General features: G+C 36.1%; 1 protein-coding gene across 1 annotated transcript; it reads left to right on the top strand.

Annotated features, from left to right (window-relative positions):
• Positions 1-1,478: 1,478 nt before the first annotated feature.
• On the top strand, positions 1,479-20,716 carry LOC104544730 (rotatin-like; the record flags this gene model as incomplete). The annotated part of the gene is made up of 10 exons (XM_010189710.1): positions 1,479-1,687; positions 4,529-4,634; positions 6,778-6,872; positions 11,051-11,128; positions 12,574-12,700; positions 13,371-13,570; positions 16,476-16,743; positions 17,990-18,093; positions 18,448-18,517; positions 20,265-20,716. Coding segments are annotated over 10 exons (1,340 nt in total), but the record flags the coding sequence as incomplete, so codon positions are not given.
• Positions 20,717-23,161: the final 2,445 nt, after the last annotated feature.

The following is a 23,161-nucleotide window of genomic DNA, read 5'->3' as shown; positions in this document are numbered from 1 at the left end:
CTGCTGTGTTATATTTCCAGCAGATATCCGCGTAGTTAAAGTCCCCTACAAGTACAAGGGGAAGCGATCGCGAAGCTTCTCCCAGCTGCCTATGGAATATTTTGTCTATTTCTTCATCCTGGTTAGGTGGTCTATAGCAAACTCCCACCATGATATCTGACTTCTTGGCCTTCCTCCTGATTCTCACCCATAGGCACGCAACCCTGTTGTCACTATCACTAATCTCTGTGCAGTCATAGCACTCCCTAACATACATGGCCACCCCACGACCTTTCCTTCCTTGCCTATCCCTTCTGAAAATCTTATACCCATCTATGGCAGCACTCCAGTTCTGTGATTCATTCCACCATGTTTCTGTGATAGCTACTACATCGTAGTTATTCCTATGCACAATAGCTTCTACTTCCTCTTGCTTATTGCCCATGCTGCGTGCATTGGCGTAGACACACTTCAGTCGGGCTAAAGGCTCTGCCCCCTTTTCACAGGGAGCAGTCCGAATTTCTGCCAAGCCATTTTCAGGGACTTCCATGGTTACTAACCCATCAGTGACACTTGTAACTTGATTGCTGCATGCAACTCCATCCCCTACCTCTACTGGGATGGTGGTCTGAAGAGTCTCACTAGCACATCATCCCACACATGTCGGCGCTCTACCCCCACGCTCATCGCTAGCGAGTAGTGTTTCCCCCCTCTCCCCTTCAAATGTAGTTTAAAGCCCTGTCTATGAGCTCTGCTAACTCTTGTCCCAAGAACTTTTTCCCCTTTTGAGATAGACATGCCCCATCTTTTGTTATCACAGCTGGCATCTTTGAGTAAAGCCTGAATGATCCATTAGCACTTAATTTTTTTCCTTTTGTGGTTGCTTTTTTAATATCTTACATAAAAGGAAAGCAAAGGTTTGAGGGAAGATAAGAGATACTGGAATGCAAGGTTATTATACAGGGGTTTGCTTGTTTGTTTTGTAATTATTCCTTGATTATTTACTTGCCTAGTCATGTCTCTGAGTCACCAAGATTGTCTGACATGTTTCAATACTGAGGTGTGAACATAGTCCATTCAAGCTTGTGAAGTCAGACGGGAGCATTTGATGTGATCTGGTGAATCCAAGTCCAATTGCACATAAAGCAGCTGATAGGTAGTGTTAGTATTATAATGTAAGCTGTTGAAGAAAGTGAGTAGAGTTGGGAAAATTGTTGAACAAATTTTTTGTCAAATGGAAATTGCTTTTATTTTTTGTTTTATAGTCAAATTTATGTGGAGCAAGTAATTCATTCAAACCTATGAAACTCAAACTTTTCTTTCTTAGATTTTTAAAGACTTATCAAATGCATAGAACTTGTAGAATTCCTTCTGCAGTGCATGGTTATAACTGTTTCTTGGCTCACACAATTTCTTTGATAAGTCTTTCTGCGTTCCAAAGCACTTAAATTTATTCAGAATGAAATACAAAAAAAATATTTTTCTCTTTACCTTTTCAGATACCATTTGTGATTGTATTCATCTGTCGTCCACATATCCTGCTTTATATGTGGCTGGCTTAAATTTCCTTTCTGTCATTTTGAATGAGGAAGGAAGAAGACAGCTCCAAGAAAAACAGATATGTCAGAATCCAACTATTAGCTTGCTTCTGGATCATGTTGAAGGATGCCAGTCATCAGTAACTCAACTTACTGCATTAATTATTCAGGTATTTAAATTTTGATGATGGTTTTGCATAATATACATTTGCATTTTGTGTTTTGTTAAAAAGCAATGTTGTTACCTAATGAAAAATCAATTTCTTTAATTTATCTAGATTTTTCTTTCATGTGATACATCTGTTGCACTCCATTTTGAAATTCATGTAGTAAGCTAGAACAATTGCTAAGAAACAACTTCTAGGAAGTGCCTTGCAAGGCACACTGCAACAGATGAAAGGCAAGGTCTTATGTAGCAAGGCATGGGTTTCCAAACATGTAATGAGATTTTTAAGGTTAGAGACTTTGTTATCCCCACTGCTAATGACAGCATTGTAATTAGCAGCTGCCTTTTTAAAAATTATGAACCAAAATGAATCATTAAGCCCTCTAATTAATTCTCTGATAGTGTATGATCAGTGTTGCTGCACTTAAGGAGCATATATTAATTTATTTTCCAAGCTTGTTTAAATCGATCAGGTAGTGTATGTTCACTAATTCTGTAGGAACTTGGTGTCCAACATAATGCATATTGGTGACAAATTTTTTTTTTTTCTAAATACTCACTCAGAATGTCTGTCTTAGTATAAATATATCCATTAATCATCCTGATTCCATAAAACGTACAGAAAGAGTGATGTGCAATGGCAAATGCTAACTTAGGACCTCGTCAACAGGTGTGAATATTAGCAGACCAGGTCCTAAGTAAGTACGTATTGTTACATGCAACCAATTCAGTAAATGTAAATGCTGACTTTGAAAAGTTTTGATGCTTTTGTGTACATAAACTTTAATCTTTGAGTATGTGTTTTCAAGAGCAGAAGTAAAAGTGATAAGGAAACCATAATCCATACACCAGTCTCAAATTTAGGCCTACCTTATTATTCTAGATACAGAATTTATAGTGTTTTAGAAAGACTGTGATCTCCTCTTCAACCAATTTAGACTAGGTGCAGATTAACAGAACTTGATCTGCTGTGGATTTATGAGACATCTAGAATTTATTATACATAATAATTTCAAAAAAGAAGTGTCCACTCCAGTTTAATACTTTAATGCTAGTAGTTTAAAACTATTAAATCAGCTGGTAGAAGGCATTATAAATTTACGAAGTTTTTTTTTTCCATTCAATTAGTAGATAATTAATTATTGATTATTTAAATGTTCCCTATGATTGATGTACATTTTCTTTTTTATTATAAACTGCAATTCTTTATTGTAGAATAAGAAAAAAATGCATAAAGGAGCATCCTTCAAGAAAGAATGGATTTTGTTAGTTTTTAAATAAATTTAGAAAATACTTAGATGAAATTAAAACTTTTTCAAAAGATACAAATACAGAACAACTCACCTTAATTATTAAGTTCTTATCATCCATGTAATACTTAATTAAAGGAAAATACCTAGGAGACTGGCAGGGAAGTATGTTTTTTTAATGACTAAAATATTCTTCTATACTAAGAAAAATATGAACAACTAGCAACTTAAAAGGGGAAAACCCTTTGAATGGATAAATCACAGAATCCATATTTTAGGTTATGCAGGATTTAAGAAACTCAACATTTTGAGTTTTTTTCCTGGCTTGTGTGAATAGCATCAATTTTATACTTTAGGTTTTGTATATTTTTAACTACTCAGACATCCAAATTCTTTAATTTGAAAAGCAACCACCATATATCAATATAGAAAAATAGTTAATTTACTTAGAACATTCTTATGTGGTGGATAGCTTTGAGATTTCACTTGGGATCTAATAAAACCAGTTTAATGTAGTCTAGATGTGAATTATTTTTTGTTAGCTATAAATGCATAACCCAGCCCATGCTTTGATTCTTTAATCTGGTGTCTGTGACCTTATCAATGAGGTTTGAGGGGTTTTTTTTCTAGATGATTAACTTACTAGTCTTCATCCTTTGACCTTTTCAGTCCTGGTTATGCTGAGCACTTCAATAAGTGATTAACCTAAAGCATACATCAATATTTTATTACACAATTAGAATTTGAAAAAATTGTTAGTCAATTTCTAGCTAGAGGACTAAAGCCGGTAAAAAGTGATACACGTAGAGGTGTAAAATATATGAGGTCCTATGGCTTGGTATTCAGGAGGTTTCTGCCTGAAGTATTAAGTTTTTCTTAAGATGTATTTTTGGCTAACTTTTAAAATATGTTTTCCTTTCTACTATGATCCAGCAACAGTTCTTATTTTACTATATTCTTCTGACTACAATGCATGGCATTTTCTATTATATTGGATGTCAGTACTGGAATGATATTTTAGGGAAAATAGCTAGATAGACAAAATTCTTTAGTGAGTAATATATAAAGCACAGACAACTCCTCGTCTTTCAACTATCTTGTTATATGACTCCAATTAAATATTCCTTTGAAAGCACAGAGATTATGTTATAAGAAATATGTTGATGCTTACAAAGACCTCAGAAAAAGAAGAGAAACTACCATTTTTTTTCTGGTTGAAACAATATCTAAAAAAATGTTATCCATGTATCAATGATACTCTTATTCTAAAGAATTTTGGGGATACTTAATGTCTCTTCTTTGCTGGTGTGTTGAAGGGATGTGAGATTGCACTAAAGGCATGTCAGTGAATTGTCTGCGATAGCAAGCCTGAATATTAGGAAAGGTCTGGGATGCCTTTTTTTAACAATTCAATTAGAAAAAATAATGAAGCACTTCAATACAAACAGACTATAAACAAAAATGTGGAGGAAGAGAACTCTAAATAGTGATGAATCAATGAAAATACAGACTATGACAATATATTTACAGACATGAATACTACTTTTTAATATGGTCACTTTTTCATTTCGGTAATGAAATCGTGTTATTTGTAGGTCTGTGAAAGAAAATCTTCAAAGGATGTGCTGAAAGAAGTTGCTACAAATGCATTGCTGTCTTTGTTAGCTGTCAGTAAAAATGCCCAGAAATGTGCTTTGGAAGGTAACCATTTCAAAATATATGTTAAATGCTTTATAAATAAAATTCTTGCAGTTGTTTTATGTATCTTAAATCATAATGGTTTTGTCAAAGCAAAATGCCTAGTTTTTAGTGGCATTTTTGTAGATTTTTACAGAGAAAGCATATCAATAATTAAGGTTTCTAGCTACAAATAAAATACTATGTTATAGCTAGTCTAAAAATTTGTGGTGAAATCACAGATCTGTGAGAGTGTGAAGAGACCTGTGAGCTTTTACTGCTGGTGGTATATTCATCCATTCAAAACTGGAGATCTTGCATTGGCAGTATCTTCTATTTCTTGTTTCATGCTATGACAGTACAGGTTTGTAGGTGAAAGGATGCCCTGTTCTCTCAGTTCTGGCTGCGTGCAGACAAGAAGATACTTTTCTCAGCTTTGTTCTTCCCTGTCTCTTTTCCTTTCTTCCCATTTTACAGTTTAAGTAGAACCTTCTCCCCTTGCAGTGCAACATCTTTCATGCCTAAGTGTTTTACTTTGCACAGTAGTAAAACAAAAGTGAAAAAAAAAAAGAACCCCTAATCAAAGGCTCTTTCTGCCCACTAGAACATAGGGGAGACTGGTTAATTTGCATTTCTTATGTACCATGCATTTTATACCTACTGATCATCCCAAGTGCACTTTGTATTGGGTGCTTTCTCATTACTTGCGTCTCTCTGTTGATTTGTTCTCGGTCCTTTAAACCTATGCTACACAAAAATAGATCGCCTAGACAGATCTGCTCGGTGTCTTACCCCAGTAGTGGCAGAGAACTCAAATTCTGCTGCTAGAGCAGCCTTCAATTCATCCTTACTGTAATGCAACATGAATCTTGGAGAAGAGGAAGAAGAGTTCTGGGGTTCAAATCAGTGTCCTGAAGATATCTGTAGCTCTGACGTCACCTCTTCAGCTCTTAAGGACTACTTTTTAAGAAAAAAGTGCAAAGTCCTGCACCTGGAAAGGAACAACCCCTTACAGCAGTACAGGCTGACTGAGAAGCTGAAAAGGACCTTGAGGTTTCAATAGGCAGCAGATTGATAGGAAAGAATTATCTTTCCTCTACATAGAACTTGTTTGACCAAGTCTAGAACAATGCGTCCAGTTTTGATCCAATACAAGACAGATATCAACAAACTGGAGCAAGTTCAGCAGAGGGCCACCAAGGTGTGTCCACCTGTCCTTAGAGGAGAGGCTGGGGGAACTGGCCTTGTTCAACTTGGAGAAAAGGTTTCAGGAGGACCTAATAGCAACCTTCTCATACTCATGAGATTTTGAAGAAAACAGAGCTAGGTTTTCCACAGCATTGTGTGATATAGGAGGATAAGAGAGAATGGATATAAACTGAAACGTGAGAGTTAGACTGGCCATAAGAAATGTTTCACCTTTGAAGGCAGTAAAAAAGTGGATCAGGTTGGCTGGACATACTGTGCAGTCTCTGTCTTTGGACATTTTCAAGACCCAACTGGATAAAGCCGCAGGTAAACCATGCCTGATCTTATTCCTGACTCTGCTTTGAGCAGGAAGTTGGACCATATGACTTTTGGAGGCCATCTCTTCCAACTTGAATTATCCCATGACCTTATGATCTTCTAATAAATTAAACGCTTTAGATCCCAAGAAAAAACCCAAGTCAACATTTTGCACTTGAAGTTACCTGCACATTTGCTTTCCTTTGTCTCACCTCTGATGCAGCAAATCTGCTGCTGTTAGGTAAGAGCTGGGTAAGATAAATGCATGCCATAATCTCTTGAAGCTTCAGTCTTCTAGGCAGTGTCATTGAAGATATACCTAAAGAGTTACGAGTTGCTGTCCTCTTCCTCCCAAATCATCCTCCTCTCTCTACCTTATCAGCCCTTCCTTTGAGGATTCCTCTCACAGGACTCTGTTGCAAGAGGTCTCAAATATATTCTTGCTTCTTGAAATCGTTCAGCTAGATGCACTCCATCTTGGTGACTGTTAGTTAAGAAGATAATATATTATGAACTCTCAGAATGTTGAAATCTGAATCCTTAAATCTCGGTTCAGGAGGGTAACACTAATCAAAATCATTGCAAGAAAGATATTTTATGTTTCATAAAATATTTTTGATTGTGAATGAACTTCTAAATGTTAATATTTTTTGTCTTTCAGTTGACCTGATAGACAGCTGTATAGAAAACATGAAACACATTCATGCACAGCTGAATTTGGATTCCCTAAAGTCTGGGAAAGCACATAAAAAGAAGGTAACTATAAAAACCAAAAGACTGTTATGATAAGGCACTTCCCAGCTCTTTTTTCGTTTGTTGTTGTTGTTGTTGTTTTTTCTCTGGAGACAAATACTGTTGATGTCTGTCATGGGTGAGACAGAGTAAATGACAACTTGTAGTTCATCTGGATACTGGGGCTTCTTTAAGATTCAATGATTTTTACCAACATGGTTGTCCCATACACTCACTCTTCCACCCAGTTTCCAACATGGAGATGACTGCTAGTTCAGGAAAGTCAGGAAGAAAATTACATCAGTTCATGCTTTGCAGCTCAGTTACCAATCTTAGATGCTGCTGGCCCCTGGGCATACATTGGTGTTTGCCTCCATGCATGTCTCGTGTCTCCAGGATCTTCTCCCGCTTACAAGGTCATTCCTCTAGCCAGGATCTTAAAATTATTTTTGGACCCATTTCTTTCTGTCAGAAACCATTTATTTTCAGAAGCCCTTCTCTTCACCACCAGCTTCTCTTTACTCTAAGCTCCCGTTTACCCAATCTGAATAATGTATGTGCGAAGTACAGCACACAATCAGCCTCTGAATTAGTGGTTCTGAATCACAGAATACTAGGAGTTGGAAGGGATCTCGAAAGATCATCCAGTCCAACCCCCCTGCCAGAGCAGGATCACCTAGACTAGGTCACACAGGAACGCATTCTGTCTCATATATTTTCATTAATTGGAGGATTCAGTTCCACTTTTAGTCCAGGTTATCAGAATTAGCAACTAGCCCATTCTGGTTGAAGACAGCAACTAGCAGGCTTCTGATTGAGAGTTCAAAAGTTCGGTCTCAGACATTCACATACATACACATTCATCAGTTTGTCACCTGTCAATGCTTGCAATTTATTTATTTAGCCTACAACAGTATCTAATAGTACCATATTTTTTCAAACATAGTTGGACTTTCAGCCTATTCTTCATGGTACTATCCAATCCAGCTAAATTTTCCACAATAATAATTTTTGTTTCTCAAGTTTTCTTTCTCAGTGTCTTTCAACCAAGTGCTAGCCATTTTGGTTTTCTTCTGTTCCTGTACCAGTCAATCTCCCTCCCACCCCAAAACCAGTTCTAGTCTGCTTGCACATACAAGTCATAGCTTTTTATTCTCCACCTTCTCTAATTCTCTTTCTGTCTTCTTGCATACTTGGTCTGGACATTGCAGTCTTTTGTCATCAGACTCAATTTTCTGATGACAATTTAACTTCTTGTCATTTTTTTTTTCCTTCATAGTTGTACTCCTTTCACCATCTGTACTTCCAGTTTCTTCTCTCCATTCACAATTTCTTTTTTTAGCCTTTTTTTTTAACCTTGCAGTTGTTCCAGACTCTCATATCACCCAGCTCTTCCTTACCACACCTAGACATAGATTATTTCTTACCATCATACAACAACTTCATAAGATTTTTGTTGCAATCTGCTTGTTTTCTACTACTTTAATCTAAGACAATTACTACAATACAGGCAATAGCCTCTGCTGTCAAGTTTGACATCTTGTCCACTCCCACATAAAGCAGAAATTGCGGAAAACATCTTTCTGTAGGATATTTCTGCATTATTTGAGCTCAGTAGCATTTTTCTCTGAGGCATTGGCACAAACAGACAATAGCCTTGATTTGTGAGAGTGTGGAACAGTGTTTTATAACAATGAGCTCTTAAAAGAATTTGAGTTTGACCCTGACAGTTGATGGCTACAGTATTTTTTCTTGATCTCCTAAACACATTTGGTGTGTTCAAGGAGTGGAGTCTGAAAGGTGTCCTGCCCTGGATATGATGTCCAGTGAGGTTGAAGTCAGCTGGTTCTTTATATTTCTTGGTTTGAGACGAGGAAAGCTGGGAACATTTGCTCCTCTGCTAAATATAGAAAAAAATCAAAACCTGAAAAAAAAAAAATTGAAAGAAAGGAGCCTCTGAGAAAGGTCAGAAAGATTGGTTATGTTTAATTAGGAATTATTTGAAACAGATTTGCAAAAGGCTTTGTGACAGATTTCCCTGCTAAGCTGGGACTCTAGGTTACTACACCATTTGTAAGCCTGCTGTTCGTCATATGCGGTGCATGATAACAAACAATCTAGTTTCATGTGAGGGAAGCTGAGACACTGCTGTCATGGTCTGGTTCAGATGGTCATTCACAAAACTGTCCTTCAGTCCACTTTGAAGCATAGCTCTCAAAGTGATGTTATCAGAGCTTCTTTTCTTTTTCTCTTTGTTTTTCTGTTAACTGTTGGGAAGAAAGACCTAGTTTCACTCACAGGGCAACTGACATATTTTACCTGGTATTCCTTTTTTTCACAATAATTACTGTGATGCTAACCAAGGGCATGAAAAGTATTTACAAATAGCAAAGCTTTTCAAAAAAGAGAAAAAACCCTCAAAATAGGATTTTAGTAAAAATCAAGATACCCTAAAATAAATTTTAAAAAACCACAGTGACATCAACACAATAACTCTTTCAACCTCTTAAAAGTTTACACATTAAGTATAAGTTGTAGCTTGTGGCATTTTATAGGATTTAGTACCATTTGTATTTATTAAATAAATTAATTCATGTGAAAGTTCTTGAAGGAACATATCATAGAATCATAGAATGCTTTGGGTTAGAAGGCACCCTAAAGATAATCCAATGCAACCCCCGCCATGGGCAAGGACACCTCCCACTAGACCAGGTTGCCCAAAGTCCTGTCCAACCTGGCCTTGAACACTTCCAAGGAGGAGGCATCCACAGGTTCCCTGGACAACCTGTTCCAGTGTCTCACCACCCTCACAGTAAAGAATTTCTTCCTAATATCTAGTCTAAATCTACCGTCTTCCAGTTTAAAACCATTCCCTGTTGTTCTATCGCTACCTGCCCTTGTTAAAAAAGTCCCTCCTTGTCTTTCCTATAGAACCCCTTCAGGTACTGGAAGGTCTCCCAGGATCCTTCTTTTCTCCAGGCTGAACAACCCCAACTCTCTCAGCCTATTTTAATAGGAGAGGTGCTTCAGCATCTTTGTTATCCTCCTATGAATTTGCTCCAACAGGTCCATGTCCTTATGTTAGGGGACCCAGAGCTGGATACAGTAGTCCAGATGGAGTCTCACCAGAGTGGAGAAGAGGGATAGAATCACCTCCCTTGCCTTGCTGGCCACAGTTCCTTTGATGCAGCCCAGGATACATCTTAGAGTTAGCATTTTTTTGAATTTTTTTTTTTTAGCTAAAAATGAGACAGACCAGTCATAAAACACATTCATAATGATGACTTATGTTTTTTTTATTTACTGCACGTGGCTTTCATTAACCTTTTTGAGATAGACTTCTACTTGATCTCTGAATGTCATTAACTGTCCATGGTATGACTTATAAGCAAGCATTGTTGCTTCACCTTGCTTGAGATTAAGCGTGAATCCTATTTTACATTTTTCTTCCTTTATGCTTGATAAAACAGAAATAGTCTCCTGTGGTGATCGTCTTTCAGAAGTAGCTTACTGTGTTAACCATATAGAAGTTAGGTCAGCCATCATTAGCCTTTTAGTGTCACAGCACTAACATGAAGATAGATACTTTGTTTACTTGGATACTTGTATCTCAGTATAGTACTTCACTGTCCAAATGTCTGTATTTATCTTTGTAATTTTCTTATCAGGTTGGAAACTATTTCCGTTATTAAGGATAGGGAGCTAAGACACTAGGAATATAAGGATGAATTGGTCTGACCAAATGAAGAGATCTGCAAGACAGAGCTAGTTTATCCTTGTTTTTATCCAAGGAAGAAGAATAAATGCTTCTAGGAAGTGATTAATTTGGCTTCTTTTAGATGTCTGCTTTAGGGTTGAACAAATACCCAGAAAGTGTTCCTACACATTCTTCATTAGTTGTAAGAGAAGTGGAGCTCTACATTACGGATCTCTGCATTTGACCAGATCAGTGCCCCTAGAAATAGCATCTGTGGGTTAATAGAGATGAGGATGACTCGAAGTTACTTTTATAAATGCCTTCAGTATACATGTTTAAATCTCTCTGAGATGAATCCTAGCAGATCAGAAGGAAAATCTGCTGAAGAGATGACCCAAATGTTGATGCCTTAGATTTGCACCTCTTTGAAATCTCTTTCCTCCTTGTACAAAACTAATTCAGGTCTTATGTTGATGATCTTCAAATATTTTTTTTCTCTGGATAGGAGGATAACCTTATCAAGCAGTTAAGATGTTCTATGCAGCTCCTCAGAAACTGCCTCTTTAAAAATGAAGAATGCAAAGTAAGTAATCCTATACTGAAATAATGTAAGCATATTCAGTTAGTCAATGAAGATCAGAATTTTTTTTCTACTTTGAAATTATTTTTAAACTGGCTAAATTTAAGCTTGATATTAATGGCAAGAAATGATTCAAATTTCATTATTATTCCTACCTCCTAAGAATACTTCATACATGCATTAGGAACTCAATGTTCATATTGAAACATCTCCCAAATGTCTCAGATAGCTGTCTTCCTTTATACTCACTTCTGCTTTGCTTAAATCAGTAAATCAAATTTTCAAGGCATATTTTTATGCCTAATGTGAAAAATGGATGCAGAGAAAAGCATGGGGCCACAAGAAAGGCACAGAAGAGATACACTTCACATCTTGGAAAGTAGTTTCCTCTCCTTATTTCTCTGCCTTTTTCCTTTCCCTTTCTGAAAGACAAAAAATAAACAAACCCACCAAAAAAAATCCCTAAATAATAATTTGCCATGCACTTTTCTTTGAGTTAAATTATACTACTCCTGCAATTTTTATTTCATCTTGATTTTTTTCTTAAAATAATTTTTCTTACTCAGAATCTTATTTTGTATTTCCTTTTTTCACCTTGCATTCTTTGTCTTTTTCTCTGTGCTTTTCAGTTTCTTTTCTACTTAATTTTTTCTGCCTAACTGTTTTTCCCATGGGGAAAATATTCTGTTCCTTTTTTTCATTCTTTCCTGTATTCTGTCTGTCTTATTGCTGATACTTTTCACACATTTATTTCCATTTTTCTCTTTCACAGTTTTATTTGTCTTGGCATTGTGATACAACGCATGCTACTTTTAGCAAATGCATTGGTGGAACCACAAGATTTCTAGACCTTCAGAAGTACCCCTTTTGAGGACATGTGTTAACATCGGTTTTGTATACAGGGCACCATGTATACATGGGCCTGAGTAAGCCCTCTAATTATCTCTAAGGTCCCCAAAACTTAGTTGTGTCATATTCTCAGATGGGATTATTGTGGAATATTTTTCTTCTTTTGATCAGGGGTCTGCAGAGAAAATTGCTTGAAGGCATTGCTTGAGAGAAAGAGGTTGCTGTTGATAACTGAACTTTTCTATAATTTGCTCTGTAGAACTGCACTCTTCTATTTCCATGCCCTTTGAGTTCCAATAATTAGTTAGCTGGAGTAGAATTAAACTTTAGAATAGGGATCTCTTGAATAATCACAGTTGGAATGAATAAATTTTTGCTTTTTTGTGCATATGTCTCAGTAATTAAAATGTGTGCTTGTTTTGACTGGATAGAGTTAATTTCATTAGTGTTGAAATTAGGATGTCAGTTCTCTCTGCACAGTCTTTTAAAGCAAACTAATCAGACACAAGATAAAAATATGCTTTTCTCACTCCATTTGCACTTCATTTTCAAAGTATTTAATAGTATAATAGTTTTAAATCTTCCTTATGTTCTTGTAGATGGCAGCACTCAAAGCTCATCTTGTTCCTGTTCTGCATTCGCTATGGCCATGGTTTTTAATAGATGACTCCTCAATGCAAATAGCTCTGCACTTGCTTTGTGTCTACACTGCAAACTATCCTGCAGGTATAAGAATCACTCTACGATATAATATATCAAAATATTTAACCTGAAAAGCATAATAAAGTGAAAAGAATGTTTGTTACTACATAAGAGGAAAGTATAAAAGCACTGGTTCATCAAAGTCTATCAAGAGTTTTGATTGTAATACATTCAAGACTTTTGTTCAGATCCTTTTTCAGTTTGTTGGATTTAGCAAGAGTACAATTGTATTAAAGGATTAAGTAGCATTTAATTCAAACCATTATATTTGAAAGTTACTTAAAAAACTTATTAAAACTTTCTGAAATATAGTGACCTCATTTTCTGAACCAGTTTCAGAGAGTGCCTACAGATTCTGATGCCAAATAATTGTATAATTCCTTAGATCTAATGTTCCTGTTTTTAAGGAGACTTTCTGAGATGGAGCAATGGCTTCTCTTTAATAGCAGAATCACCTCTTAGATTCTAGAATAATAGAACATTAGATGGCTATTCCTGTGAATTGCCACATTCAGGCACATTTGTATTCAAAGCCCATCCCATTGACTTCACTGTTGTTCAAAGGAAAAAAAACAACATTCTTTTAAAAATTGTTAGACTGGTCTTTCTGTAGTTTGGTAAGTTTTGCGGTTTTGTTTGTTTGTTTTAATGTATACGTAAATTTCTCATATGATAAACCTTTCATTTCTTTAAGGTTGTGCTTCACTGTGTGGGGCCAGTGGTGGACAATCATCGCTTCCATCTGCACGAAGTGCACCTGGCAATTCATTAATGCATAACATCTTGAAATTGGCTTCCCTAGTGTCAAATGATAACAGCCCAATTCAGCAGGTGGTCTTTTGTCTTCTTGCTAACCTTGCTCTTTCTCATGACTGTAAAGGCATTATTCAGAAGGTAAGTAAATAATATTGATTTTAGCAACGTGATGGATGCGTTTTCCTTTTTAATAAACCCTCATATTTTAATATGGACTGTCCTGTGGTCATATTGAGATGCTTCTGCAGGAATGAACACCACTGTGTCTTCTCAGTTTTGTTACTATCCCCAAAGTGCACCGTGTAATATGTTCATATTCATAGCCTGGACAGAAACAGCACATGGTACTATTTTTTTTTTTGCTAGCGCTTTTTATATTGTGTTATTTTCAGTGGCATGTAAAATTTTTATACCCATGTATATTGATAGCAGTCACTACTGCATTGTGAAAGTGAGCACACAGTAGAACAATCTGACATGTGAGTAAACAAAAAGATAAATATTGTATAAATCATTAGATATACAGTGTGAAACATAGTCTTTAAAAAAATTACAGTTTTAGAGAAAATGTCCTTTGTCAGTAATTGGGTATTAGGTAGAAACCTGTTATTCTTACTGCATAAATTTACTTTAATTTTAAAATTTTTATGTTGAATGGTCTCTACTCTATTTTGTCAAATATTATTTGAAAAATCTGTTTATTTTAAATTTAACTTTCATCATTTAAATGTAACTAACATCTTGAGACAAGTCAGACCATGTAGAAAATCAAATATAGTGGCAATGCGATAAAACTAGCTAACACAACAGAAATTATAAAAAATGTGTTTGTTGTTAGCATCTCTTACAGTAGTTTAATAACTGCAATTATTTCTTTCAATTTACATGAACAATGGTCAGTGCTTGGACCTATTTGCTTAGAAAAGGCAGGGGGAAATATAATCCTTTTGTGATGTTAATTATGTAAAATAGGGTCATACAGTTACAAGGTTGCTGATACTCAAGCATTTGATAGAAATGAAGAGTTTGAGATCTTTTCTGTGGTAGCTGTTCTGCGAATTGCTGTTGTGGTTTAAGCCCAGTGGTTTACCCACCTGCGATGGGGAGAAGAAAAATAAAACAAAGGTGGAGACATAGGACAGGGAGGGTTTGCTCACCACTTATGGTCAGAAAAAAGACAGACTCATCCTGGGGACAAAACCAAACAATTTCATTTACCAGTAGCATCAGAACAGATTAGTGAGAAATACAACCAGATCTTAATGTCAACACCTTCCTCCACCCCTCCCTTCTTCCTGATCTCAGCTTTGTTCCCAGTTCTTTCACTTCCAATCTACCCCTTCAGCACAGGGGGATGGGAATGGGGGTTGCAGTCAGTTCATCCCGTGCAGTCTCTGCCATTCCTTCCTCTTCAGGGTTAGGGAGGACTCCTCCCACTCTTTCTCTGCCTTCATGTGGCACTCCTCTCACAGGAGAAAGGCATCCACAAACTCCTCCGTGGATCTGCTCATGGCAGCAGTTTTCCTTATGAACTGCTCTGCTGTGGGTTTCCCTTTCACATGGTGTGGTCCTTCCCACAGGCGGCTTCAGCACACACTGCCCTTGGAGTCACAGCCTCTGCAGGGGCAGCCACCTTCTCATGTGAATCTGTGCCTCACCGCTGAACCTCCACAGGTTGCAGGCAGGTCGACTTGCGCTCTTGCCATGGGTTGCAGGGGGAACTTCAGCTCTGCACTCCTCCTCCTCCCCCTCTCCTCTTTTCTTCACCGACCTTGGTGTCTACACAGTTGTTCTCCTCACATCCCACTCCTCTTTCCACTGCAGGTGTCTTCTGTTGGTTCTTGAGCTCCTGGTCTTGGGCTGGAGCTGCAGCAGGGCTTGACTTTAAGTTGGGGTGGCCACACTGGTCAGGGCTGGGGCAAGAGAGGGCTGGCCATGCACTGTGCCCCTCTTAAATACATCAATTGGTAGAAGCACTGATTGGCTTGATCTTGATCAGAGGTGGGTCCAGAATTGGAGCCAGGGGAGCTTTTATCAGCTTCTTAACAGCTGTCTCCAGAGCCCTCCCCCACTACTAAAAAAAACAACCCCAAAACCCCTCACAGAAACCCAATACAATTGCCTTGGCTTTTGCTGTCTTCAGAACTTCACTCTAATGTGATAGTACTTAATCTTCATTCTCTCTTGAGCTCTGCTTTCGTAAGTGTAAGCAATGTTGAATTACTAATTCCATCTGTGAAAATTAAATTACCAATATTATATTCACATGAAGAAAACCACAATGAGTTTGTATGCTGGATTGTTTGCTTTCAGCAGTATGCCTGTACATGTTGTCAAGGGTCAGTGTCAGAATATTTAGTCAAGGATTTTTTTCTTCATAGGAATATTATGTTAGAACATCTCCCTCTTGCAACAGGGAAATAGATTTTTTTGCCTGCTGAGAATCTCCTTAAAGCAGAGGCAAACCCTGAGACTGGGAAGGGGTAGTATATGCCATATCAACACACAGATACTTTTCTTCAAAGCATACAAAAATAGAGGACATTACTATGGCTGTCAGTGAAGGAGAAGGGTATTATAGATCCTTATGGATCCCCTCCAACTCAAGATATTCTGTGATTCCTTTAACATTTTCTAATAACACAAACAATATTAAATAAGGAATCAAGAATACATTAGGTAAGTAGTGCAGTGATTCTATTAAATTGTTTCTAGCTTAATTTTGGGAGAAACGTTAAGTGTAAAGCTAAAAGCTTATGTAGAAATGTATTGAGTTGGGTCAACTTTCATAGATCTACACTGCACAAAATATTACAGAAGAAAATGTATTCTACCATATTAACTTTTTAATCAAGATGTGGATTATTTTTCATATGCAGTATTTCTTTCAAAACCACCTGACTAATAATGGGCTCCCTGAAATATGTAAATAATACATTAGTACAAGTTTTTTGTCGAGTGTGCGGATTGAAAGGTCAAACAGCAGTGAACAAACCATGGAATATTAGAAATTCTAATACACTTTTAACATTTCTTCTGACAGAGTAACTTCCTGCAGAACTTTTTCTCTCTTTCGTTACCAAAAGGAAGTAATAAAAATCCTGGTAATGTGTCTACTCTTTGGCTAAAGCTGCTACTGAACATATCTTTTGGAGAAGATGGACAGCAGATGATCATGAAGATAAATGGTTTTTTAGACCAGATTGTGGAAATGTGTAAATACAAACACAAGAGGAGCCAACATCTAGCACTTCTTATTCTACATAACTTATGTTTTAGTCCAACTAATAAACCAAAGATATTAGCTAATGGTACGTATCTAAAGGGTATGCAAGTTATTTTACTCTGAGAATATTATGTCTTCGAGAATACCGTATTTTCATTGCAATTTGGGCTACTGACCAAGAAGTTAATATTCTTAATTAGAGAAGTATTTTTACAAAAAGTATTTTAGTAGAAGTAATTATAGAACATATATTTGGGCAGAAAAGCAATTAAAATGAGAATATGTAGCAAAAGGAAAAGCAAGCAGATAAAAATAAGCAAGATTTATTCTGAGACTAATCACTTGAAAATATTAACACATTACAAATAAAAGGATTTTTGCCATTTTCTCAAACAGATAGCTTTTCAGAGAGAAATTTGAAGCATTCCTTGTTTCAATCAGTTTGAAATAACTTACTTCATAAGTATTTTCAAAAAATATTTCTACCATGGATATTCCTATCTTTCAGTTGGACAAACCCTTATTAGCTCCTGCAAGTCATGGATGTTGAGACAAACTATTTTGTGTTCTGTCGTGCAGAAAATGTTTCTAAGAATTATGAAGTTATTATCATGGCACAGAACTTTTTTCTCAGTTGTTTGTAAAAAGCATATTCCTTTCCCCCATTTAATTGCAGTGAGAGTGCTCCTGTCTTTGTTATAAGTTCTCAGCAGGTTTCCCGTAATGTCCATACTTTTCATTTTTCCCTGAGGTGCTGATTTGCTGCCTTATTTAAGTGTCCGTTATTCAGTTACATAATCGGTGAATTTTTATTATGAAGTGAGCAGGCAGACTTGAAGAGTCTGACTTCAGAGCAAGACTAGGAAATTAAGGCACCTACAGTGGGGTTGCAAATATTTCTCATTGGTTACAAATCATCTACCTAATAAGTACAAAGGAAAATAGGAACATCTTAATTTCTATCCTGATGTGGCTCTTATTGTGGCTGCTGGGAGTTATAAAACAGTTTCATGGCTTACTCAGTCCCTATGCATAGCTGATAGCTGTACATAATGTGCATATTTTATTACTGATGGCTTAATATTTTAGCATTGCTTGGTTTTGTTTTGCTATATTCTTTTTAACACTTCTTTCAATGTAGTCTGCCAATTTCATGAGCATTTTTAAATTTAATTATTCTGATAATAAAGATTTTGTAATTCCTCTGGCATACTAGTACTTGTCATAGAAATATGTGTACTTCAAGCATCAGAATACTGGGACGTGTAAATATATTTGTGTGCTTTTGATGATATGTTCTAGGTGAGTTGTTTTTTTTGTTGTCTCATTAGATAAAGCAATTGCAGTACTGTCTGGCTGTTTGGAAAGTGATAGTCCTGCTGCTCAGAGAATAGGAGCAGCTTCGCTTTGGGCTTTGCTTCACAACTATCAGAAGGTTAGTATTTCAGAAATACTTGAAAAAACTGTAATGTTACTTCTATTATACTGTAAATGATACAGTAACATTTAAGTAAATAAAAATAAACTTAACAGCAGCAGTTCCATTTTATTATTTTAATCACATAACTATTCAGACTAAGAGGTTAAACAGCATGGTAAGGAAGCAGCTTGTCTTCTGTGACTTGTAGCTTATATAAATGCAGTCTCTATGATGATACAGTCATATGCTAATTCTAAAATTCCTGCATCTCATGTTCTGCTGAATTACTGTTGTTTCAAAATTTTGCTCTTGATGTGTGAACATGTGGGGAAGAAAGTCAAGTATCTTGTGTGTCTGTGTGTGCTACAGGCAAAAGTGACTTTGAAGAATCCATCAATAAGGAGAATAATAGATGAGGCTTATTCTTTAGTGAAGAAAAGTAAGTCTTTATTTTTCTATCAAATAGATAATTAATATATTTTAATTTGTATCAACATAATAAGTTTTTGTTGTGCTACAAGTTTTTGAAAGGATACTTTGGTCTCTTAATTCATGAATAGTAGGTTTATGGTTAGGCATCTTATAAATACAGATATAGAAAAATGCCTCTTGGTTAACGAATTTTAAATAAGACCTCAGGTAATTGCGAAGGTTAGTTTGAAAGAATAGGTCTGATCATGCTTGCAGCAAAATGCTTTCTTTGCACAATACACTTCTATGTTAATTCTTAAATTTAGTGATAAGAAAAATTATTAAGTGTTGACATTGCTTAACAGTGCTCAACTTCACTGTATTCAGCCACAAAGAGAAGGGAGCAGAACAGATCATTGCGCCAGTCTTAAAATACAGTACGATGAGTTGGCTGACTTTCTGAAAGCTTGAGATTAATGCTCAAGTAATGGAACATAACTATCATTTGAATAGCTCTTCTACGATAGGTTGCTATCTTCAGCTCAAGAGCATTCATTTTAAAAGATGTTGAAACACTGGTCTGTACCTGGAGCTTCAGAAGCTGATGGTGGCTTTCTTGGTTGTAAGTCATGTAAAGATTCCTATCTTACAGAAAACGTGCAAATGTCTCATTTTAAGCCAATGAGTTTTCCTACTGATTTTAATTACCCTGTAGATGTACTCAAATACATTTTATCAATTAGGGGGCTTATAATACTGAGTTCCTGTAGCATTTTGCACAACAGAATTGCCACAAAATTTCTGCCTACATTGAACATTATTTGTCAGTATCCTAATAAGGAGGAATGTGTGTTTGCTAGACCATCTTGTGATAATCCTTCCTGTACTGCCACCCAAATCCATTGATTTTGTCAATGTACTTGTTTCAAACTCATCATTTACTAAGTTACCCATTAAACGTAACATAATGCAACATTTCATACACTGATCATGTGTTACTAAGTAGATAAGTTTGTATTGTTCTTTATAGCATAGCCACTACTGATCAGAGACGTTTCAAAATATTATGTTGATTCAACAAGGTAAATATACAACTTTTATAGACTAGCACCTCATAACATTGATCTTGATTTATTTATGTACTGCTTTAGAACATAAAGTCCTAGGCTGAAATATTGATTTATTTTTTTAAAATTCAGTAAACATTTAAATATCAAAATATTGAGTATGAAAGATTTTGTGCAGCTGTAGTTGTTGCACATTATAGTCATGTGAAGTTATCATCTATTATTTCCTGCATTAAGGTTCTCAAGTAGCCTACCCTGTTAAATCTTTGATCACTTTACAGTCGTAATTGAACTAAAACGGTAGATTGTTCTTCTGAGTCAAAATGGGGGAATTTTCAAAACGTCTATTGTTATTTTTCATTTCCCACTTTGTCCTACCTAGGAGAAGTTTTGGCAAGAACAAGGCATGACCTCACTGTAACACAGCATAATCAAAAGGCAGTTTTCACTATATTTGTTACAACTAAGTGGGGGCTTGGACAGCTTCTGAAAAACATAGCCTTTAAAAAAAACCCCAAAAAACAAAGCAAACCAAAACAAACTGACTTTGCAATATAAAGTATTAGTAGTTGACTTGCTACTCATAGTGTAGAGGTTATGATCATGAAATTGTATGAATTCTGGCAAGGCATTTGATGCAATCTTTGAAAAAATCATTTTGTTTTAAGAATCAATGAGAAGTTCAAATATTATTTTTCTTCCTTTTAGCTACTCCACAGCCAGAAGAAAATGAGCTACATGCCTACTACCTAAAATGTTTAGAGAATGTAGTGCAGCTTCTTGATTGTTAGTGATCATCACATGACTTTCCACGTTGAACTGGACAGCTTATTCAATGGTGATCTGACATTTAAAGAAAACATTTCTAATGCATGGATTTGTGGCAGCAGCATATATGCTATGGAAGAAGTTTATTAAGCCTTTGAGGAAAGAGTTCATCACTTTGAACCAAAGAAATTGCACTAAATTTGGTTCAAACTGTTCGTACTGTAATCCCAATGGGAAATAATAATGATGCTGCTATGTAAAGTATACACACAGAAGAAGGAATGTACAGAGGAAAAGGATGTGAGAAATCAGTAATTTTCTTACATTATGCATTGAAATTGTTACTATAAAGTATAAGAATTGCTGTTTTGGATTGTTCTTAATAAAGTTTTTTTAATTGAGATCAGCAATTGTTGTCCGTGGATTGTAATTTGTAATGTTGCAGATGTGCACAGTGCATACTTAGATTCAAGAACTGAAAATTTCAGTCATGATGTGTTACACCTATTAGGTATAGAACAGCAATGAGTGTGTTTTAGTTTTGAAGGCGTTTTCAGTGCAAACAGCTGCATTATTTTTTAAGATGCTAACAGTTGAAAAGGAGCTCTTAATTACTGATACTGAAGGTCTGCGACAGTCATGCTAACATAGCAGATTATTCAGGATGAGGCACGGGCATCAGTTTCAGTTACAACATTGTAGAAAATATTTGAGACACAATCTATGGGTTTCCAGTTTAGAATTGCTTCAAATGTTTTCCTTGAGGAAAAAAACCAGTCTGTTCTCTAGGCCTGTGGTTTCTTTGAACTGCTACTATGTAACTATCGTCTTAAGTTTTTCAGTGTTCTGTGCTAAATGAATTTGAGAGAAAAATACTTAAACCTTGATGCCTGAACACATGACAGTTTTGCCACCCATGCTTCTGAAATACCTAGTAAGGTGTTTAAATTTCCCTCAACATATACAGTTTTGTGTTATGGCAGGCACAGATAAAACTGAGCAAATAGAAGGCAAAACTTGGGTAACAGCTCTAAAAGAGTTGTGACAAAGCCATGTTTACTTGTGGCTAGCCTTTTCTTTCTAACCAGGTAATGAAAGCATTTTCCAGTGTCAGAGAAGATTTTGTTTGTTTGCATGTTTTGCAATGCTTATAAATAGTGTGTGACTTGATCTTACTCAGCTGACATAAGCATGATGTTTATAGTGGCTGGATTGAATCATTGCTAGAAATGTAATTATCTGCTAACCTCCTGCTCCTCCATGAAACAAAAAGCAAGGAAAGACCACTAGAGCCTGATTCTTTTCTACTTGATACATTGCATCATTATTGGATCTTCTGAAGTGGTTGTTAAAGGCTGCATGCTCATCCCATAGCGTTGCAGAAGAGCAAGCTGCAGGGCAGAAGGATGCGCGACAGCAGACAGCTCTTCAAGGCAGCATTTGCTGTCTGGGTGCGAGGGGACGGGTGGTCTCTTCACCTCAGGCTAGCGAGTGCTGACTCTCTTCAGACACCTACGTTGCAGTGTACTGAACCCTGACAATTTCTCTCTTAAATCAGGTTGTAAGTCAAAATGCAGATTGTTTGCCAATTTGCTTTCTTTTTCAGATGCAAAAAATGAGAGTACTCAATGGCAAATTAATTCCCATGAAAGTAACCACTCAGCGAGGATGGGGAGAGCTCTTTCAAAGTGCAGAAACGCACGTGGACCTAGTTAGGTGAAATAGGGCTGCGTAGTTGAATCACTTCATTAAATGCAAGTACAATATAAGGACAGGAAAACGGGATGCCTGTTTTCTGTTATATGTTTCTCTTTTACTGAGCTGTGGAAATTCTTGAAGAAATTATTCACATTGAAAAAATCGGATAAATTGCTAATATATTTGTTGTTACAGTAAGCCTTAGTGCAAGTGCTGTATTTATCTCAAAATGAGCATAGATCAAACCTCTATTTTCTCAGTATTTTGCAACATTTTAAAACTGTGGGAAGCAACAGTAACAATTGCATAAGTAAATACTTCTCTGTTTGGTGTTGCTCCTCAGGCAATTCAAACCAATTTTGAGCCTCTAGGGGCATGTACCTCAAATATCTATATTCACTTTGTGTACAAAGTCTTCACAGAATACTTGAAAGTTTTCTCCTTCAAGAATAAGGAAAGAGGAATTCATTTATTTCTATAAAGGACAGCACTCTCTTAATCACCTTTTCCCTCAAAAATCAGGGATGTACAGCAACTGCATCTTGTCACCCTGCATGTTAATAAAGACGTGAGTTATAAATTTCTTTCAAAGAAAATTAAATCCTAAATTACCCTTAAATTTTAAGAGCTGTAAGAGAATTTCTTATCCTACAATGGAAAGTGCAGATGGATTTTCTGAATAGACTACAGAATTTAGAAGGTAATATTCAGCATGCATCTGGTTTCCCTAACAAAAGACATGGACATGCAAGCTAGGAGTCTCTTGAAAATCCTTAGCCAGGAGAACATGATTTTCCACTAACTGCAGATATATTATGCTCTTATTTGTTTGCTTTATCTTTGAGGATAAATTTGTAATCAAGAAATAAGCTATTTTAAATTTGAAAGAGGTATGTACATAAAATGCACTATAAATGAGGCTTTCAGATTTTTTAAGACTGATGTGTCATCTATTGCATGTTCAAATCATTTTTGCTTGAGTGGTAAGGAATTGTGGATTAAACTTAAAATCATTTAGTTTTGATTGTGTGTATGTTCATGCAAATAGAGACATTAAGTCATGACTTACTGATGAGGTTTTCAAACCATTCAGTAATAGATTTTCAAGCCTACTTGAAAATTCTCAGAAAAATATTTCG

The sequence above is a fragment of the Mesitornis unicolor genome, unplaced genomic scaffold (assembly GCF_000695765.1).
Source record: "Mesitornis unicolor isolate BGI_N332 unplaced genomic scaffold, ASM69576v1 scaffold14700, whole genome shotgun sequence".
Classification (NCBI taxonomy): domain Eukaryota; kingdom Metazoa; phylum Chordata; class Aves; order Mesitornithiformes; family Mesitornithidae; genus Mesitornis; species Mesitornis unicolor.
The sequence above is the reverse complement of the archived record's forward strand: the minus strand, read 5'-3'. Positions and strand labels throughout refer to the sequence as shown.